Source organism: Tachysurus vachellii, chromosome 10 (genome assembly GCF_030014155.1).
Source record: "Tachysurus vachellii isolate PV-2020 chromosome 10, HZAU_Pvac_v1, whole genome shotgun sequence".
NCBI lineage: Eukaryota > Metazoa > Chordata > Actinopteri > Siluriformes > Bagridae > Tachysurus > Tachysurus vachellii.
The window spans coordinates 20,664,159-20,686,148 of NC_083469.1; the positions used below are offsets into that span (position 1 = coordinate 20,664,159).

Genomic DNA, 21,990 nt, shown 5'->3' on the forward strand with positions numbered 1-21,990 from the left:
TGACTCTGTAAATTCGAGAGGGATAAAGGTTGCACATCATATAGCACAGTATGCAGTTGGCTTTTTTAAGGAAATACTTCAGCCATAAAATGATAATGCAGATCAAGTGAGCATGGGAGGTAAAATCCACATCTATAAAGATCTTCGAATCACGAAAAATCATAAGGAGAAACAAATGTTATTGTTAAACATTAATCCAAATATTCTTTTATTTCAAAAAGGAGTATATAAATGGTATTTCTTTACATTCAGGGATGTGCTCGATATTAAAATGCCAGTATTAGAAGAATAAACTAACATGAATAGTATTTAAAAAGAGACAACACTCACAGTAAAGAATCACAGTAATTTTGGTTAAAATCATTAAAAAACAAAATAAAAAAACAAGTATAATTACTGTATTTCTAGTCATTTGTAGAGAAATACACAATACACTAATCAGGTTGCATAGGCACATTATTACAAACTAAATATTTATGACCGATTATCAAAAGTTATCCATTTAGTGATAATAAACTGCTAAGTGCTGATAATAAACATTTAATGGTTAGTGAGTACACGAGACTCTCTTTATGTGTCAATATCTCACTACAGACTGAATCTGTTTACTTAAAACTGAAAAACTCACAAATAAATGAAGCATGAAGACAGTGATGTTAACAGCTGGAATACACATTTTTTTCTGTGTCCTCAAAGAGCTCATCTCTTCATAAACACAGACTGCAAAGAGAACTAGTCAGTCAAAGACAATTATTTGAAAAATACTGTAAAAATACAATATGTATTCGTGTACAATTGGGCACTGCTGTGCCGAGGGATTACTGTGAATAAGAATGTTTTGGAGCTACAGACTAAGCCGGGTGTAACTCTATAACACTGAGTGCACACACTCTATGTGCACTGAGCATCTGGGGTGATGTAACACTGGAGGGAATTATAACAACAACAAAACTGTGTAACAGATACAGACTTGCATTAAATGAAGATGAGAACCAGTTAGCGTTGTACAATTATCCTGTTAAATGTACAAATCACACTCATTTCTCATGAGACACTGAAGCAAATATGACCCACTGAGATACAGTAAAGAGGCCAAATATTACACTAACATCAACAAGAAACAATTTGCAGTGCAGTTTGCTTTTTTAATGTGTAGATGAATATATTTTGATCTTTATATACATTAAAGGTGATTCAATTTCCATTATAATATTTATTTTCCAGCACAATTTATTTTCCTTCACCTGGACCAACAAGCATGAGCTGATGTCTCAGTAGCAACTGATTATTAGCATTAAAATTGAACAAGAATGTTTTTATAGTGGTTGGTAAAAAAATACACATTAATGTGTATAATGACCAACGGTTCCAGAATTTAAGCCTACTGATTAAAACCTTGAGATGAACTAATAAAAAATGAATACTTTGGTCCTTATTTATCAAAGTTATGTACGGTAAAATTCCTCCGTTTTGTGCGGAGATTTACAGCCTAGGAGTAATGTGACAATTAAGAACGCTCTGATCGGGATGTGGAGTGTAGGGCAGATATGTAAACCTGGATATTCTGATGTTTTTGTTGGTTTATTGCAAAATTTTCACTCAACACGAAAACATACTAGATGCAATTAGATTTCTTTTAGTAGCCTAATTTTCAGTGCTTGAATCATTCCATTCATTTATTTCTGACTTCAGTTAACTCGGATCAGTTTGAGACATCAAATAAATAAATAAATAATGCCATAACAGCAAAAAATATAGCATGTTGCATGTCAATGAGATGTATAGAATTATAAATTGGCTTTCATATGGATATGATGCAAATAAGGGATTAGTAGCTGACTCATCAGTTATGTTCACATCACTGCATCACATCCACATAAAGGATTATTGACGGATACGGATGCAGATTTGTTCTTTCTTCTCGCTTTACACGTTTCTACGCAACTTTGCTGAATTAAAGGCCGGTGTCTAATTGTAATATATTACGAACGGTTTGCCATTAAGATTCAAATGATATTTCATGTTACCTAGACTATGTGCTAGATCTGCAGATGTCTCTATAACACAGTATCTATCAATAAACCATCCCTTTAACTCTTGTATGCTTGATGACTTGGCACCATCAATAAAAATACACTTAGTATATAGCCATATGTATGTGAACACCTCACTATTAAACATCTTATTCTAAACAATAGGCATTAATAAGGAGAATTTTAAGAAGACCTTTTATTAGAATTTGGACCATGAATGTTGGGATTTGTACCCATTCAGCCACAAGAGTACAATTACATCATGTTCAGTAGGGTTGAAGAAAAGGCTCAGTGCAGACCACTCAATTCTTCCGCCATGTCTTTACAGACCTTATGTGAGAATAGGTTTGGGCTCTTAGTTCAAGTGCTGGAAAATTTGAATGCTAAGACCTATAAATGCTACAGCATACAAATCCTATACATTTGTATTATTTCAACTTCATGTCAACAGTTTGGGGAAGACCCACATATGAGTGTGATGAACGTGTCCAAATACCTTTGACATTATTGTGTGTGCATGTAATGTACTTAAATACGGTATCCCAGATACACGGCTTTTTGGTTTGCTGGATGGTTTACTTTGGCTGCAGCTTTGGTACCTCACTCAAGAATTGTAATATTTAATCTGTAAGATTGTTGTTGGTCTCTGTGTGAACTGTATGTGTAGCGTGTGTATTGTCAAAAGCAGACTGCTCTCTACCAAAGTCTAAGATCATCCTTTTAAAAAGTCAATACCTTTTGTGATGTGGTCAGGTGGTACGCATGTTAAGAATAACATTAAACTATGTACTTATCTGTCTTAACAGCACAAACATTATAAAGTCAAATTTGCTGTAAAATTTATTGTTATCCAAATTAGCATTTGGTTGAATCCTCTTTGAGACTGTAATTTGTTGACTAATGTTTATATAGGAATAGCTGTGTTTGTGCTCTGGTCAATTCAGGGTCTTAGTCGTCCTGGTGGTTGTACAAGATGTCTGCAGTGGGGTTCTTCCTGTGGCCAGGGGGCACCAGGTGAGGCGGTAACTCTGAAGGCAGTTCATAGCCCTCCAGTTTGACCTTTATGAGATACTGAGCCAGGGCAAACTCCTCATCGTCCAGCATGCCATCTTTGTCACAATCGGCCAGCTTCCAGATCTTTCCGAGCACAGTGTTGGGCAGGCGTGAGCTCATCATCTCCTTCTTGGCGTTGACACCGGTCACTTTGCCATTGATGGGCATCAGAGTGTAGAAGATCTCATCGTACTGTGGCTTGTCACGACTTACAATCCAGTCTTCAGTATCCGCTCCAGCACTAATGCCCTCGCCGTAGCCATGTCCGAAGGGTCCATCCTCAGAGCCTTGGAAGGCCCCACCCATCACAATCTGAACTGGATGCTTGCCTTCCTCCTCCCGGATCATGTTCATCAGCTGTGCAATCTTGTTGCTTAGCATCTTGTCCACTGATTCAATCAGCTTCATTTTCAGGGAAGGGAACTTGCTGAAGTCATAGTGCACAAGTTGATCCTGTACAGACACACGTCATGGAGAATGATGCTAAATGAATATCTTTATTAAAACAATATTTATTGATGTGGGTGAAAAATTCAAGGTTTTTTTTCTAATGCATTGCCTAGAAGTAATGTTCTATTGACTATTCCTGTGATACTGAATCAAAATTAAAACATGCTGGGTCTATAAAATAAAAAAAAAACAACAACAACGAGCCAGCATTGATTGATGTGGTTCTTTTTTTAGGCGGCTGCAAACATGCTAATCGATGCTGGCCCTTAAATTTAGATCTATTTTGAGTTCAGTCTGTATCTTGTAAGTGCTTCCTGGAAGCTTTCCAGTCCTAAGAGGCCCAGACTCAGACCTATTCTATTCTATTCTATTCTAATCTCTAATCCTCAGCTCTAATCATACTGATAAACTAGTATTGATTAGTGGGTTTGATGTATTGTTTACCATTCTTGTTCTCTACCTTGTTTTTATTTTTTTTCTAACTGAATGAAGGGTGGAGAGATGACCTCGTCTCCCCCAGCTATGGCTTATTGGCAGGATGTTTCTGATGAATGTAGTTTAGCAAGAAAGTATAGTTCATGGGTGATTGATTACAGGGTTTACCTGCATCTTGTTGACATTGGGGAAATCTCCAGGTGAGATGTGGTGCTCTCTTTGCAGCATTTGATAGATCTCGGGTAAGTGTGCAATCAACTCTTCCTTCTTCTTTTCTTTTCCAAACAGAGAAGGCATCTCCTTTTTCAAATAGCTGATGATATAAGCATGCACCTACAGGCAGAAACATTATTCAGAGTAACATGTCATTATATTTTGATATATACTTTTTTCTTTTGTTTACATTCCTTTAAGCTTAAATGAAAAATGTCTCAGGAGCTATATTCAAGAAAACTCGAAGGCCAAGAAATGGCCAAGAAAAACAATTCATCTATTCAGTACACACTGTTATATCTTTTGTTCAAGTCAATGACTATGAATACTCAGAATAAAAAATACCCTGGAATACAGCACCACAAATACACTGTAACAGTACTTCGTTTATCATCAGGAAGATGTCAGAAATGGTCAACTTTGCACCGCACTTCTCCCGGTTGGTTGCAGAATACAAAACTATCGGCTGCTCCACCTTGAGATTGCTGCTTGCCAAGGAAATGGTCAACAGTGACTATGTTTACACAACTCTTTCCTGAAGGAGGAGGACTAAAATAAGTCTTTTAATATATGGCCAGTGGCCAGAAACCAGAGTGAGTGGTGGGAGTGGCACATACAAGAAGAATGGCAGTGCAGGGCAGAAGGTAATGAGAAAAAAATATGAGCTGGTCATTCTCCACATTGATATACGTCATACACATTCCTTCTACCAATGAAATGGGTTACACTGGGCCCTTTGAGGGATGACATTGTGTGCATAACTTTTTCACACATGCTTTTTTGCATTTTAGGAAGGAATGCAAGCAGAGCCAGGAACCCTGTTTGTCGGGCAGTTTGCGGAAGAGATAAGACGCGCTCTCAGTGGCAGATCCGTAAATGGAATGCTTAAAAGGGTACGGACTTAAGTGGTGTTCTAGACTCTATCAGACTGCACGCTGAGAGCTCACGTGGCACAGCGGGTGTGCTTGCAGAGTACAGCTGGCCAAAAACAACAGTGTCTGAACTCGGGTCAGATGCAAGACAAAACAGCCATGACATGTAGAACTGAAGGTTAATATTATCTGTAATCATTCCAAACATTTCCACTGATATCATTTAAAAATAACATCAAGTTTTCCTTCCTCACTCAAATGCTCCTTCTTGGCAGCAATTATTTATGCGCAGATCTTACATGTGTAGCAAGACGGTATGCTCAAAAAAGTTACACAGCCTACCAGTGATCTATATATGGTGTAGAGATCGTATAGAATGTTATGGACCATATAGATTTGTGATTCTACGAGTCTCAGAGATACAGCAGTGCTATTACAGCTGATTAAATCTAGCTGACCTTGGCAAGCCTGGCTCTTTTGATGAGGTCATTGAGCTTGCGCAGGGCAGCGTTCCGTGGCAGGCCCTGGATGTCCCGGAAGAGGTCCTGTGCTTCAGCTTCAAAGAGTCGGCGGTTCTCCGTGTTCTGCAGGGGCTTCGCCCAGAAGGACCCCAAGTACACCCTCACCACCTCTGGAGTGTTGATAACTTTGCCCAGAGACCACATCAGGGCCCCATAGACACGCATCAGCTGTTGTGTGTCCACCTGGTCAGCCTTGTTAAGAACCACCCGGATCTTGTCGTCCTGTCCACGGAAGGCCTTGATAGCCTCCGAGAACTCGTCAGAGATATCCAGCTTGTGGGCATCAAAGAGGAGGATGATGCGATCCACGCGCTCACCAAACCATCGCAGAACTTCAGAGAAATCGTAGCCTACAAAGGAGAGATGAGACTTGAAGCACTTTTGCTTATGTATAGTTTATATATATAAGAGTATAATTACCATGATAAGAATAACACAATAAAGCAGTTATCTGTAGTTAGGTATAGTTTCTGGGGTTTTCACATAAAGGTTTATCACTGTGAGTTTGGTTTACAGGTGTAAAAGCTCTTTTAATGGCATCCTAACAATAGACCCATTGGTGTTCAATCTTATGATAATTTTGGACACATATGCGTTGTATCACCAGATTGGCTTCTTTTTTAAACATCACACTAAGGTACATATTGAGTGTTTGGTCTAAAAATGGTCTAACAAGGCCTTGAAATTATACAAAACATTAATTAAACAGTGCATTTTATTTAGCTTTAAGGTAGGGTCTCCGTTGTTTGAGAAATGCTTCAGAAAACTGCGTTGGGCCACCAAACAAAACAAAAACAAAACTAACGTGTAGCCAATGAGCAGAAAGGGGCGTGTCTTTTCAATATGGGCGGAGAGACATTCAGTGCGCATGTGTGACATTAGCAGAAAGCGGTTTTAACACTGACATGGCGGATAAAAAAAAGAAAGAAAGCGAAGAAAGGCTTACGATAAGGCAAGAAGTAGGACCGTGTTAATATAGGATCAGCTTTCCAGCGCTGGAGAGAACTAAACATCTTCCACGTGAAACGGAGATAAACCTTTCATGGTACAACACACAGTACTACAAAAACACATTTCTATTACCATAGTATTACTCATTGAGTTCATTTATTGATAAAAATATCCCCTCGGTCAGCTGCCCCAACAGGTTCCGCCATAATACTTGTCTGGGTTATACTTGGGTTATACTTGTCTGGTGTATTTGTGGGGCAGAGCTATCAAAACAGGGGTGGGACCCATTTGGGTTAGGGGCATGTTTGTTTTGGTGATTTCAAATGTCAACATTGACTTTCAAACAACGGAGACCTTTAAGTCCAGTTCCATGAACCTCTACTGCATGTTTATTAATTAGCCAATTATCGTTATAATCGTAAGTGCATATTTTTTATGTTAAGTTTGTCTTTCTTGTCTCACATGCTGGTTTCATATATCTCTCATATATGACAGCGTTCAACCTTAAACAATACACAAGAGAAACAAATACTGCAGGATTATCTGGCAGCTAATCATTGCATCTGTTGATATATTCAGTTCAGTGTAATTATAATTATATTAGCCTGTTAACATGTAAACATGGGTTCGATATTACAAATGGGTTACATATTAGTATAGAAATGTTAGGAAACACTGCCAAGGACCCTGAAGGAAGAACTTTGGAGTGTGGAAAATTGGATGAATGAAGCCTGACTGAAAATCTTTGGAAAACACATGGGCTACAATAGCAGCAAATCGCATCAGGTTCGACTCCTTTTAGTCAAAAATAAGAATCTGAGGCTCTCATGTGTGCAGACTCACTGAAACTGGACTGCTAATGACTGGACAAAGACCATCCACCTGGAGCTTCAAAAATGTCTGCATGCTAAGATGCCTTTCAGCTCACTACAGTTATAAAGAGTGATTATATGAGTTACTATATCCTTCCTGGCAGCTAAAACCAATGTGACCATTTTCCTCCGCCCTCTCTTATCAACAAGTTGTTGTGACCAACATAATTGTCACATAACTGACGCTTGCTGAATAAGTTTTATTTTATTTTTGGTACCATTCTGTTTAAACTCTATAGGCTGGTGTGTGTGAAAACCCCAGGAAATCAACAGTTTCTGAAATAGTAAATCCAGCCCATCTGGTCTCAACAACCGTGCCACAGTTAAAGTAGAGATGTCACATTTGTTTGACATGAACATTAACTGAAGCTGATGACTTTTTGCTCTGTGCTGCTGTAACTTGTTCAGCTGATTAGATAAGTGCATGAATGTGCATGTATGTACCTAATAAAGTGGACAGTGAGTACACATTTCTGACCAGAAGGGCATGAGATCAAATCCTAGCAAGGCCCTTTACCCTTAACTGCTCATTTGTTTAAATGAGTTAAAAATGTAACTTGCTCAGGATAAGCATGTCTGCCAAATGCTTTGATATAATTACAGTTATAATGAAGAATTATTACTTATATGTATTATTTGAGTGACATTTTTGGTTGTAACAACTTAGTGGTGTTACTAAACACCTAAATCATCAGTAGAAGTGAGAGGTTAGTGTTGACAGCATAACATTACTGCTGATGGACTCCAAACTAGAACAGATGTGGAACGCACATAGAGTGTTATCCCACAGGTCCAGAGCAGTGCTGTGTGACTGAAGCCTGATGTAATCTGCACCTAGTTCTTCCCCATGTACTAACATTTCTTACCCTTCACTGTGCTTGTACTGTCCTGAAGGTTTAAGATAAGGCTTAGACCGTTTCTGAGAGGGCCTCATGACTTGGCTATCAGACAGACCTTAAGTAGAAAGTAGGATATTGAGGACTAGTTATGAACTCAAAATGAAAAGAAAACCAACACTTTGTTTTGACAAAGCATGAGACATAGAGAATATCCTGTTTTGTTTTTTGTCCTGTCCTGATCTCCACAGCCTGGCTGGAGTAAATGGATCTGGTCTGAATATAGGGATGGGCATACTAAATAAAGCTAGATAAGAAAACTGATCTTGTTCAACTGTGGGGGATTTTATGCTATTAGTAACAGTGATGAAATGAAACTGAACCCATTAGAATAGAGGAACTAAGATCATCCTTTCTTCAAATGTGGAAGATGTTCTGCTTTTATCTGAAATTCTATAAAACAACGAAACTAATTTCAGAAAGAAATATATAAAAAGTATTTCTGGCAGTGACAGATATAAGTGTGAAATACTACCATGTCTGGGTGAGTGCAACAAATATCTGGTTACACACAGACAGCAAGAAAATCATATAGTCTCAGGTTTCTTTCTCTGCCACTGTTGCCTCTGTCTTGCTCATTAGTCAGAAATATAAAATCAAATTTTACACTTGTCATTTTTACATATACATATATATATATATATATATATATATATATATATATATATATATATATATATATATATATAGTTATTTGTACACACACACACACACACACACATATATATATATATATAGGCCATTGTTAAAAGCGCCACACAAAAAAAAACATGAAATTGAACTGAATATCACATTCAAATATGATTTAATCCTAATATCCTCTGTGTAAGAAGCTATGCACCTTTAGCTTTAGGCTACTTTGACAGTAAACAGCATGTATATTATTAAAAACACTTGTGTTACTATAACAGTTGCATTGCTGAATGTAGTCTGCATTTAGAGGGTGAGCTTCAGGTCTTTTACTTTATGTGTTATATTTACAATCATGCACCCATCTGATTCCCTTCCACTGGAAGAAGCCAAGTGGTAACAGTAAACCGTTGTCCTGTAAACAGTAGGAATCTCTTCTGATTCACACTCTGTGTTTATTAGACGCTGCTTTGAGACAATGTGAATTGTTAAAAACGCTATACAAATAAATTGCAGATTTGGGACAAGACATGTGACATGTCATCATCACAACACTCACAAAACCAAAGCCCTCTTCCATTCACGTGTACAGCTATCATAGAACGCATTTTTGGCCACAGCGATCAGAAAATAACTGCAAAATCCAAACAAAAATGTATTTAAACAAAAATGTATTTATGTATTTTGGACAAAAGAAAAAAATGGTAAAGAAATAAATAAACAAACAAATAAATAAATAAATAACAGTAAAAAGTAAATGGTGTGATGTTGTATTAAAGTTACCAAAATTGAAATTGTAAATAAAAAGCATTGTATATTTTTAGGTGAGTATATACGTCCCACTTAAGTAATAGTTAAAATCTATAAGCACATGACCTATTGCTTCTTCACAAGGTGTTGCATTTAGGCCTGTTTAGAGTCAGATGTAGTCTGATTTGAATCAGATGTGTCAGATGAGGAACAGAAAGCAAGAAGTGCTGATACCAAATGACTGAAACACAAGCTGCTTTCTTTGTGATGCCAGGCCCACAGGAAAGAAGGCAGAGACGGAAATGATGCCTCGTTACAAAGACATAGGCTTGCATCTGGTGAGTGAAATTGAAACTAATGAGTGAAGCGCTGGGATACGAGCTAGGAATAATGTGAATAGGACTAGACTTCAATAAATGTATGGATGCAGCCAGACATCAGCAATGCATGAGTGAAAATCAGTGCAGACTCACGCACACTGAGTCTGCCTTGCAAACATAACAGCATATGGATGGGGTATAGGACATTCAATGACTGTTCAATTACTGCCAGACATTGTGCTGCTTTCTTAGCATTTTAAAATGGAACATCTACGAGGGCCAAGGTTAAAGGCTGGACTGTGGTTAAGGATTGTTTTTATGGCAATATAATTATAATATGATGTGTTTTATTATGTTATGTATACATTAGCTCACTTCTACTGTACCAACCCACAAGTGTGGCCATGTGATCATCAGACCACTGAACTTAAACAGAAACAACAAAAATTCATATTTTACCTACTAACCTCTGCTAATACGCTGTTTTTCCCCAGACAAGATGCCCGGTGTGTCAATGATGCTAATGCTCTGCAAGACTTGGTTGGGGACCTGAGAGCAGATGAACCTGGTGGTATATGAAGAAAAAGCATACTGAGTGTTACCAAAGCAAACCCATGTGTTTCCACCACAAATGTTTGTTGACTGTATATCGTACTTCATAGTGAAACAGCTGACACAAAGCATCCACCTTTATTTCTTAATTATTCCTTATTTAACTTACCAAATGCTCAGCCTTTGACAAAATTTGAATCTGTTTCTAACTCAAATGTTTATAATATCAGAATGACTAAAATAACATTTGGATTAATGGCTAGATTTGGTCGTGTAGATTTAAGGACTAGTTTGAGTCAATCACATCCATACAAGAGGTACAGTCACGAATATAGTTATCTTCTGTATTTCTACAATCCTGAAAAGCAGCACAAAATAATAATACAGATATGTTACATGTTCACTGTCTTTTGCATAAGTCATGTGCTATGAAAAGCTTAAACACTTTTTTTAAAAAAACCTTTTTGGCACACATTTTATAAAAGAGGAAGCTGTGAATTGTATGAGCTGCTCTGTCAGCAAACAGTGTAAGCGAGAGTCAGGCAGTATTTATTTCTCTAGAAATGAATCACAATCCGTAGCCATCTGATCAACGGTCCTGTTTAAAAGAAAAAGAAAAAAAAAAGCCCTAACGATTTCTCTTAAAAACATGCCAAAACATGACGCACAGAGTGGCCCACAGGAAACCCAATGCATTGTTTGAGGTTCCTCTGGAAAAGAGGAGATGCTCTCTGCCAAGTGTGTCTTTGACCTCGGTGGCAGTGATTGTGAAAGAAGCATTTACCTATTTCCCCTCTACATAAATATCCATCCAGCAGGGAAAAAATAGCCCTCCCCTAACTGTCCACATGCTAAAGTTAAACATTAAATAGCTGGCAGCAAACAACATTCACTGGCATTCAACAAGAGGAGTGACCATTTCCAAAGCTAACTTGTTTATGGAAAGCGAAGCTGGCTATAACAGGTCATATGTGTCAGGAAGGTCAGGAAGGGAGGACACACTGGAGCAAACTAAAACTAGTAATACAATCCTCTACAAGTTCTACACCTTTTTTCATCAATATGCTAAAATGTTCAACACACGAGAACACGGATAGCGACGATACTTAAACGTCTAGTCTGAATGAGTAGTATGAGGTGTGTTCTTTACACGAACCAACAGTAGTGTGAAACTTTGTGTACTGCAGTTTTACGTCATGGAAATGGCTTGTTTTAGCAACAGCTCCAGTAGCTGTTGAACCCGTTACACCACCTGCCAGCTGTGACTGAATATGCATACCTGTGTTGTGTACTAAAACAAATTCATAGAATTTCCACTGATTTTTACCCGTTAACTATTCAGGTAAATTTAAACAAAAAAATACTGGTCCTTTCCTCTGTACCATGATAAGAGGAAGTACATTACTGTAAGTCTTCATCTGGGTATTCTGGATTGATCTAGGGAAAAGTTTGCTTCCTTAGTGTTCTTATACTAAATGTGAATACTCTAGATTGTAACTCATACGTCTCTATGTTAAAGTAGCAAAACAAAATTGTCTATGTGCATAAATGAGAGTGAAACAATCACAATCACAGCATATTAGATATTAGGCCAAAGTCTTACCATAGACTGAATTTAAATCAACGTCTTAATTAAATAAACACTGCACACCATGCACTTACCGGTATATCTGAATAATCAATGATGGTGTAGTGTGATGTTTATTTACCAATAAGAGCACACCCAGAATTGTTTTACTCCTCTTATACCATCACAATTTTCCACCTTTAGCAACTTTTTATTTAATAACGAATATCATATATGATCTATAAAGCAATTCCTAGATCAAGTTGTGCAGAATTATTTCCCTATCCACTATTGCTTCATTTAAGTGTTTACCATAAACATGTTGCCGTTTGAAATGGGTGCATCTTTAATCTCCATGAGTTAAACAATAGTATCAGCACCAGTTCAGCAGCCAGACGTTGGGTCAGAAAACACCTCATTAATGTTACCTGTTCAGAAAAGCGTTTCCAAAAGCATTGAGTTTCCGGAAGGGTTTCCTGGGGTCCACCACCAGCGCATTTCCAGGTACAACTCCTTCGCTCTCCCCATACATCACAGCAATGAAGCCGTCTGTCGTCGGCTCAGGCCCGATCCGCATACCAGGAAAATCCTGCTCCAGCAAATACCTGCAGCCAAAAGTGAAAGTCACCACTCAGTTTAAAGGTACTGTTATTTCACACACTGTCTTCTGACAAAAAATGGTGGTCCTCCTACAAACTACTAAGAGACATTAGAAATTCACTAAAAACCTTAAAAGTACCCCTGTAAACAGTCTGGGCTATACAGTTGTACTTCTGTATAATGCCAGGTCTGTGATCATGTTCAAAACTAATTCTGGACCTAAAGCAAGGAAACAAGGGTGTGGAAGTATGACTCTCTCATCCACTGTGATTTTATACTGAACACAAAAGGGAGTAACTACATATGAAGACTCGTTTATTCACTATAAACTGCCCTACTTGAAATGTATTCATTCTCATGAGGAATTAGTGAAGCAGCTTAGCTAAATATGATCAGCTGCTTTCCAGCACTGTCAGGAGAAACGATGGATTAACCGTTAGCTTTTCCTTGCTTTGCAGGGATGGAGTTACATTAGTGTCTGATGCCCTCCAACTGTTAAACAGAGATAAAGATGAGCCATGTGAATTCATGATCATATAGCAAAGTTTCTTGCTAACTGCTGAGTTCAAGACTCAAAACTGACAAATGCTCACCAGGAAATAATCCCTGTATTACATCATACATAAATACATCATATCTACCACAAACTCACAGGCATACTTCACAGTCAGAACAATCCAGTTGGCCTACAAAACTGATTCGGTCATTTTTCATAATACACTATATGGCCAAGAGCTTGTAGACTTCTGACCATATGATGTTGCCAAAAAAGTTGGAAGCACACAATTGTGTATCTTTAAGATTTTCCTTCACTGGAATTAAGAAGCCCAAACCTGTTCATGTGCACAATGTGTCCATTTAAGACATGTTATTTGCTAAGGTCTGGAGTCTGAAGACCTGAGTGTCCTGCACAGAGCCTCAACCACCATTGAACACCATTGGGATGAACTGGAACACTGTCTTCACGTCAGGTGACAACACCAGTCACCAGTTCACAACACCAGTGACTAACCTCACTAATGCTCTTATGGCTGAATGAACACAAATCCTCACAACCATGCTCCAAAATCAAGAGGAAAGTCTTCCAAGTAGAGTAGAGCCACTGTTACAGTAAAGTGGTGTAAATCTGGAATTTAAGTACATATGGATGTGATGGTCAGATGTTCACCAACCTTTAGCCATGTACTGTATGCTCATACTTGAGCTGCAAAACATTAGAACATGAGGAAGCCATTTTTTAGCATCCTTCAAACCGGTTTCTAATTTGCGAAAGAAAGAAATCTGAACCCGAGTTCTTGCCTCAAATGATTGACAATGCCAAAAATACACTAGTTGATTTTGTTCTATTTTCAGGAGTCACTTTTCACATTGCAAAATACATATAAAGGCCTCTATGTTTCTGTTTATTTCTGATCAGGGAGACATTTTATGCTAGTTTTATTAACTTTCACATACATACACATTTTAAACTAGATCAAGGCCAAAAGCTTTCAAATAACAGGTTCTGACAATTTAGCCATCCTTATATGCCATTTGCAGCTTTTATGTGTCCAAAGTCTGTTACAGAATATTAATCCAAGCCTAGCTGATTCAGAAGGGAGAATTTATTAACGCTGTGGTATAAAGCTAGAATATCCTATTTCGATACTCAACATTAACATATATGATGTATATCCACCATAACATTTACGAAAAATAAAACCAGAGGTTGAAAGTGCGTGTACTTTTTTTTTCTATATTTGCAGTTTACCTAAATAGAACTGTTAATGAATACTCTTAACAAATTTTATTTTTATTACTAATGTTTTAAATCACACACTTTTTTCCTTCCTTTTTTTAAAATGTCAATCTTCATGACTTTGTATTATTTTGATTGGCTACCAATTTGTCAACACTATTTAAAAATATCAAGTCTATGCAGATTTGCATTTGTTTTGAACAATTTTTTTTTTGTCTGACATTATGTAAGCAATTACATAATTTCAAATGAACACATATAATGTGGTTGAACTTTTTGATGACTAAAGATATTAATAATGACCCCTCCGCTGTGCTCAATTGCTTATACTGCCACAGTATAGGAAATGGCTATATTTCCCTCACACTTGCTTTTGTGGTCATGAAAAGGATATTTTGAGATGATTTGAGAAAATGGCTCAATAAACAAATAATCTAAATTCTAATAATTTGATTGAATTTCATTCATTCATTCATTCATTTTCTACCGTTTATCCGAACTACCTCGGGTCTCGGGTCATCTCATGCGTCATCGGGCATCAAGGCAGGATACACCCTACCAACCCATCGCAGGGCACACACACACACTCTCTCATTCACTCACACAATCACACACTACGGACAATTTTCCAGAGATGCCATTCAACCTACCATGCATGTCTTTGGATCGGGGGAGGCAACCGTAGTACCCGGAGGAAACCCCCGAGGCACGGGGAGAACATGCAAACTCCACACACAAGGCGGAGGCAGGAATCGAACCCCCGACCCTGGAGGTGTGCTAACCACTAAGCCACCGTGCCCCCCTGATTGAATTTCAAATTTCAAAATACTTTTTTTTCTGACTTCAAAGAGAATTAAAAGACATTTCAAGGAGCTTTTTCCAAGTTTTAAGTAGACTGAGATCGCTGTGGGGAGGAACAGCGACAAGTGGGAGCCACTGATGGACCACCAGAATGTGGTGCTTCCAACCAGTGTACATAAAATTGAGCCTTATGAATCAATTTGCCCAGGTAAGGAGTCGACAGCCTTCAAGTCTTCCTGGAAAAAAGTCAGAAGTGGCGTCTTCTTCGGAGCACAAATAAAGAAATTCCTGGAGTCCTCATGTGGAAGAATTCTCCAGGAAGCTCACGAGGAAGGAGAAAGTGGCTTGGAACAGCAGTTCAGGGCTTCCTGGGCAAGAACAAAGCTGAAAGCTATGTAGAGCTAAAGTAGACTCTGGTGAAGAACTCGGCACAACAGGCTGCAAGATGTCTCGCAAAGTCCATATCCCTAAAGGTCATCTTTATAAATGAAAGGAGAACATGGGAATGTACTCTTGTAATTGTAAATCTTAAAAACGACTCACTTCTAAATATTTTTTGTGGTCATATTCACAATATCAATATCAATGGTCACAAAAGCAAAGTTTGAGGGTATAAATAGGCAATTTTTACTTCATATTTTTGAGGCATAAAAATTAGGAAATAACGCTTGCTACCCAGGAACAAAGACGCTGTTACGTAATATAATTAGTACAAAGTGTGTAGTTGCGTAATAACTTTCAATAAAAGTTAAAAATACAATTACAAAATATTAAATCTATTCTCATTTTTATAAAGATTTTGGCACTAATCTCTAGGAAGTATTTTTCTTTTGCTCTATTTCTAACGGCCGTGCAAAAGTATTAAACGAGGGGAAAGGAGGGTGATGGTAAACATTTTGTGCAAACAGATTTATTTGCACATCCTGTAATTTACAGGTTACATTGTGGAGATATTGCAGTACTAATCTTGTAATGTATTGTTCTATTATAAAGAGTGTTCATTCATTAATACATAATCCCGGAGTTTCTCTCGTTACAAATGCGAGACTTGACCAGTGTCCTTTGTTAGGCTTCATGCCTATAATGACGTGCTTTTAAATAATTATAAAGGTAAATAAGTGGTGGCTTGTTAAAGCTTATGTGGGACTGTGAGGCTACTGTGAGGTGGCTTTTCTTCATCACTGCCAAAAGGATCCGCCTCAAAAACTAGTGCACACTATAAACCACACTTATTTTACTTTATTTTATGTATATATATATATATATATATATATATATATATATATATATATATATATATATGTATATATATTCTGTGTTTAGTTTCATTTACATAAAGAAAGGTAAAGATTTGCAGGTGTGTTGACAAAAATAAAACTAAACTCAAGCAGACCCAAAGATTTATCAGTGCCTATATTGAACATATACATACAATATTTGTTGATATAAAGACAATAATATATAAAGGATATCTTTACCTTATGAAAGTGGTCTTTCCTGTGGAGTACTGACCCACTAACAGGACCATTGGTTTGCTCTGAAAATCCGCTTCTTCCAGGGCAGGTGAGTGGAAGTCATGGAAAAGGTAAGCATCTTCTAAAGGCAGTAATTTTTTAGTATAGAGACTCTGAAGTCCTTCGGTCACCGTTTGAAACATGTCGCCGTCCTTGTTTCTTCCACCCTGTTCCTTGTTCACCCAGCTGAACATAATGCTGATCTGTGTTTATTTTCCCTCCCAACCAGTATTGTGCAACTACACTTCGCTTTTCCGTAACAAGGAGGATAAAATGTTTCCTCTGTGTCGCTGTCAGCTGGATAAACCGTTAGCAGCAAACTCTCTCTCTCTCTCTCTCTCTCTCTCTCTCTCTCTCGTCACCTGAACGCCTCATGCTCCGCCCACAGGGGGCGCGTTTATTCACCATTACTCACTAAATACTTGGTGAATTTGTGCCACGTCCAAAACTACAGATCAGTGTGATGCATACAGTCTAAGACAAAAGTTTACCCACATAAAGACATTTCATGCTAGCATACAATTTCTGTGTTAAGTGAATTAAGGCATCAATTAAGGCCATAAAATGTCATTTCAATATAATAACCCAGATATAGATTTATTTTAGGTTTTATTGGCTCTACCAACATTCAGTATGCAGAAAAAAAAAAGGTTTAAATGCGCTTAGAGACATTTACCTTTTCAATGATTTGGAATTAAACGCTTAGTTTGGGGAATGAAGACTTTACTTTCTCAGGAGGTTTGAACACACCTATCTTCCTTCTTCAAAATCTACTGACCAACTCCTACCGTTCAACCATAGAGAACCTGTTGACCTACTGTGTGGATCTCCAGCCGCACGGTGTGGATCTCCAGCCGCACGGTGTGGATCTCCAGCCGCACGGCGTGGATCTCCAGCCGCACGGCGTGGATCTCCAGCCGCACGGTGTGGATCTCCAGCCGCACGGCGTGGATCTCCACCCGCACGGCGTGGATCTACAGCCGCAGTGTGTGGATCTCCAGCCGCACGGCGTGGATCTCCAGCCGCAGTGTGTGGATCTCCAGCCGCACATTGTGGATCTCCAGCCGCACATTGTGGATCTCCAGCCGCACGGTGTGGATCTCCAGCCACAGTGTGTGGATCTCCAGCCGCACGGCGTGGATCTCCAGCCGCACGGTGTGGATCTCCAGCCGCAGTGTGTGGATCTCCAGCCGCACGGCGTGGATCTCCAGCCGCAGTGTGTGGATCTCCAGCCGCACATTGTGGATCTCCAGCCGCACATTGTGGATCTCCAGCCGCACGGTGTGGAATTCCAGCCACAGTGTGTGGATCTCCAGCCGCACGGCGTGGATCTCCAGCCGCAGTGTGTGGATCTCCAGCCGCACATTGTGGATCTCCAGCCGCACATTGTGGATCTCCAGCCGCACGGTGTGGATCTCCAGCCGCAGTGTGTGGATCTCCAGCCGCACGGCGTGGATCTCCAGCCGCAGTGTGTGGATCTCCAGCCGCACATTGTGGATCTCCAGCCGCACATTGTGGATCTCCAGCCGCACGGTGTGGATCTCCAGCCACAGTGTGTGGATCTCCAGCCGCACGGTGTGGATCTCCAGCCACACGGTGTGGATCTCCAGCTGCATGTAACAGAACAGGAAATAAGCTGAGCATGTCATAGGTACATCACTGCCCATGCTCAATGACATCTACTGTAGAAGGACAACTGCATCTGAAATGTCCCCACACACCCTGGTCATCATCTGTTCTCCCCTCTACCATCTGGAAGGAGATACAGAGTAATAACAAAAAAGAACATGTGCTAATACATCTGACCAAATGCACATTAAGAACAGAAGCTACGTTAATCCATTTCCACTGCTTCTCTCTTTCTACCCATCCAGAAATTGTACCAGCTCCGATTGTCTTCCGTGCCATGAAGATTTTGGACCTTCACTGAGATGAGACCAACCATGTAAGGATCCTCAGGCGTCTAGAGATGTTCCAGCTCTAGTTAGACTCTGCTATACTAAAGAGGAGATGCCAACTCCATGTGGTCTTTGAGGACAACAATCTCCTCATCCATACAACATTTGTCAGATAAACTGTATATTTATAATCACACCCTATTTATAAACTGTATATTTATAATCACACCCTCCAGTGTCACCCAAATGAGGATGGTTACTCTTTGAGTCTGGTTCCTCTCAAGGTTTCTTCCTTTACCATTCAAGGGAGTTTTTCCTTGCCACTGCCACCTGAGTCACCTCAGACTTGCTCATTGGGGATAAATACAAACAAATTTAAATATATCTAATATTAATCTTGAATTTTTTTGTATTATATTAATCTTTATATTATTCTTTATAATAACATTTGTTTTATGTTTATGTTCTGTAAAGCTTCTTTGAGACAATGTCAATTGTTAAAAGTGCTATACAAATAAATTTGAATTGAATTGAACTGAACAGACTGAAAAAGATTTTCTTCCCCAGGCAGTCAAATGCTTAAATGCATCCCATGTCCAATCAGGACTAGCAACAATAACCCCCTTCATAGCCAGACCTTATGCAATAATACTCTATATACTACACCACTAGTGCATTATTACTCCACTTGCAGTAGCGGTATTGGTGGTGGTGGTTGTAGTAGCTGTTAGTGCTAATTCTAATAGCAAATGCAGCATTGGTGGTAATACTAATAGTAATAGCAACAACAGCAGCAGTCGTGATTGTATATGGTGGATTACTGGTTAAGGTGTTGGATTTATGATTAGAAGGTTGTGAGTTCAAATCCCAGGTTTGCCAAGGTTCCACTGCTGGGCCCTTAAGCAAGGCCTTTAAACCCTCAATTGCCCAGATGTATAAATTGAAATAAAAATGTGTCACTGGATAAGAGTGACTCCTAAATGTTTCTAAAGTACACCTTTCAAAAAATGAAGAAAAAAAAACATAAATTCCTTTAAAACGAGACTGGACTGACAGATTTCTCTGAACCAGTTTGTTTCAGCTTGGGGTTTGTGGTCTCTATTGGATATAGGGCTAGAGCACTACATCGAGTTGTAAGAGGTAAGAGGTTGTAAGGTTGTGAAGCACTGCCATCGTGTGGCCAGAAGGGGAAAAGCACGTCTTAAAAGAGCCATATCTTCAATCTCTTTTGCAGTTCTGTGAATGGTCGATATTTATATTTTAGGTCGTTAATGTGACTGCTTGCGAATTTAAACCTGATGAGTATTTTTCATGCTTTAGGTTAGATATGAAGTAAACCTTCTGAATGCTGTCAGCACATATCTTTTTATTTAAATAAATGTATGCTGATGTTTTTCTGCATCATGCAGACATTTAACATACACTGACAATATTGACTACAAACTGTAAAACATCGTTGCTGCATTTATGGATTTTTTTTAAATGATGAATAATTTACTTTTTTTTTAAAAAAAAAATTAGTTGAATAAATGGTATGTAAATCTAAAAGTGTATAAAATAAAACATTTTAACAAATCTGAAAAACTACTTTTGTTGCATAAAGGACTATACATTTTTTAATAGCACAAGTTTTATTGTTTTTTTGAACAATTTCTATCACCTATAACATACTGTAATGCGATGGAAGAGATTGCAGAATGGTGCGGGTCATGAGAAAAGTAACGGGGGGAAATGATCCAGTTGGAGGAGGATTATGTTTTGAGACAGGGAGTGAGGACACTGATACAGCAGATTGTGAGAAACACATTAGCATGTGGTTCCAACTCCAATCATAAGAGATTTATCAATGAAGCCTGAGGTTGAAGAACACAGATCATATCATGTGACATCAAGCAGTGCTAGTGTGCATCCATGGGAGGTGTTTTTTAAAGATGGATCAAGTGGATCTAGTGGATCAGTATATTGCTCATGGATTCACACAGAAGAAAGAACAAAAGAAGGTATATATTTAAATTTTCTGCCACTTTCTGTATGTGGGACGTGTGAATGTATGGCAACTTCACCAAATGAAGAAACCACATGCTTAAAGCATCCATTTCCTGGGTACTGGTTAACACTGGGTCCGTGCAAAAGATCCCTCGGGGTAAACAGGTCTTGCTCCTGTTCCCAGCAGAAGGAAGCAGGTCAACATCCTATGATATGTTGGAAAACACAGGCTTAGGAGTTTCTGTAACCAAGAATGCCATAAGGTTTCTGGCCTTAACCAGAGGGAGTAACCTTTTATCTAATTTTATGCAGCTAAGCAATAGAGGGTTAAGGGCCTTGCTCAAGGGCCCAGCAGTAGTCCAACACCTTAACCATTAAGCTACCACATTGCTGTGATATTATCACCACTAAGCTACCACATAAGAAAAGAAAACAGGGTACATCTGCACCATGTGTGGAGTTGCCCCGTTAGTATAAACCTGTATTAACCCAGAACTCCATCTTAACTTCATCTTAGCCTGTCCAGCTTTATTCATTTTTCTATTAGTTTTTCCATCCTTATGTTTCTGTCGCTTTCAGGATTCTTTTAATAAAACTAAAGTTACCTGATTTAATAAAACGAGGATAAATCGTAATATAATAAAATATTAAATCTGAGAAAGCTTAAGATGTTTTTTTTTAAAAAAAAGAAAAAGCTAATATTTAGCTCGTGCGCTACATCTAAAAGTTGAGGAATGATACAAAAATCTTTAGAAAAACATTAAATGTATTTTGGAATCACAACATTTGCTTGTCTTTGTTTATTTATGGTGTCTAGATATGTAGACAGCTGAAAATCCTTTTATTAAAACTGATTTTGAGGTCAAATAACTAAATAAATTAAAAAAAAAAACATGAAATAAACATAATCCAGAATTTATCTGGATTAAAATTCGAATCATTTATCAATGAAATATGTTTACTAGTGAAACAGGGAAGCATTTGTTTAAAGATAAATGCTGAGTTAAAGGCCATGGTGCAGATTTCAGTGTATGTTTAAGTGTATTAAATATCATTGTTATTTATTCTGTACAAAAGGCTTTTTAATTTGTTTAACACAAAAAACAAGAGTGATCCAAATGTTTTCCCTAAAATGTGGATTAAATTGAAGCAAGTTAATATAACTTTAATAAATCACAAAATGACAAAAAAAATAAATAAAAAAGATTACGGTAAAATGTTTGTGTATTTAATATTCATATACATTTCAATTACACATACAAAAAAACATTTGTGCAAATATTTTCCTTGAAAATTATCTGATTAACTGTAAAATGTTTCTGTCAGCATAGCTGTAGA

At 38.2% G+C, this 21,990-nt stretch overlaps 1 protein-coding gene across 1 annotated transcript; it reads right to left on the reverse strand.

The window, feature by feature from the left end:
• Positions 1 to 191: 191 nt before the first annotated feature.
• ehd4 (EH-domain containing 4) lies at positions 192 to 17,235 on the reverse strand. The gene is made up of 6 exons (XM_060880223.1): positions 16,733 to 17,235; positions 12,544 to 12,720; positions 10,464 to 10,561; positions 5,515 to 5,927; positions 4,140 to 4,304; positions 192 to 3,539 (listed from the first exon to the last, which is right to left on the reverse strand). Exons 1-6 carry the CDS (start codon positions 16,960 to 16,962, stop codon positions 2,982 to 2,984), a joined length of 1,641 nt encoding a protein of 546 aa, XP_060736206.1. The 5' UTR covers positions 16,963 to 17,235; the 3' UTR covers positions 192 to 2,981.
• Positions 17,236 to 21,990: the final 4,755 nt, after the last annotated feature.

Coding starts and splice junctions, on each gene's coding strand:
- ehd4 (XM_060880223.1), bottom strand. CDS start 16,962: ATGTTCAGCTGGGTGAACAAGGAACAGGGTGGAAGAAACAAGGACGGC. Junction 12,721..16,732: donor GGAAAGACCACTTTCATAAG/GTAAAGATATCC, acceptor TTTTGGCTGCAG/GTATTTGCTGGAGCAGGATT. Junction 3,540..4,139: donor CCAATGTCAACAAGATGCAG/GTAAACCCTGTA, acceptor GTGTCTGTACAG/GATCAACTTGTGCACTATGA.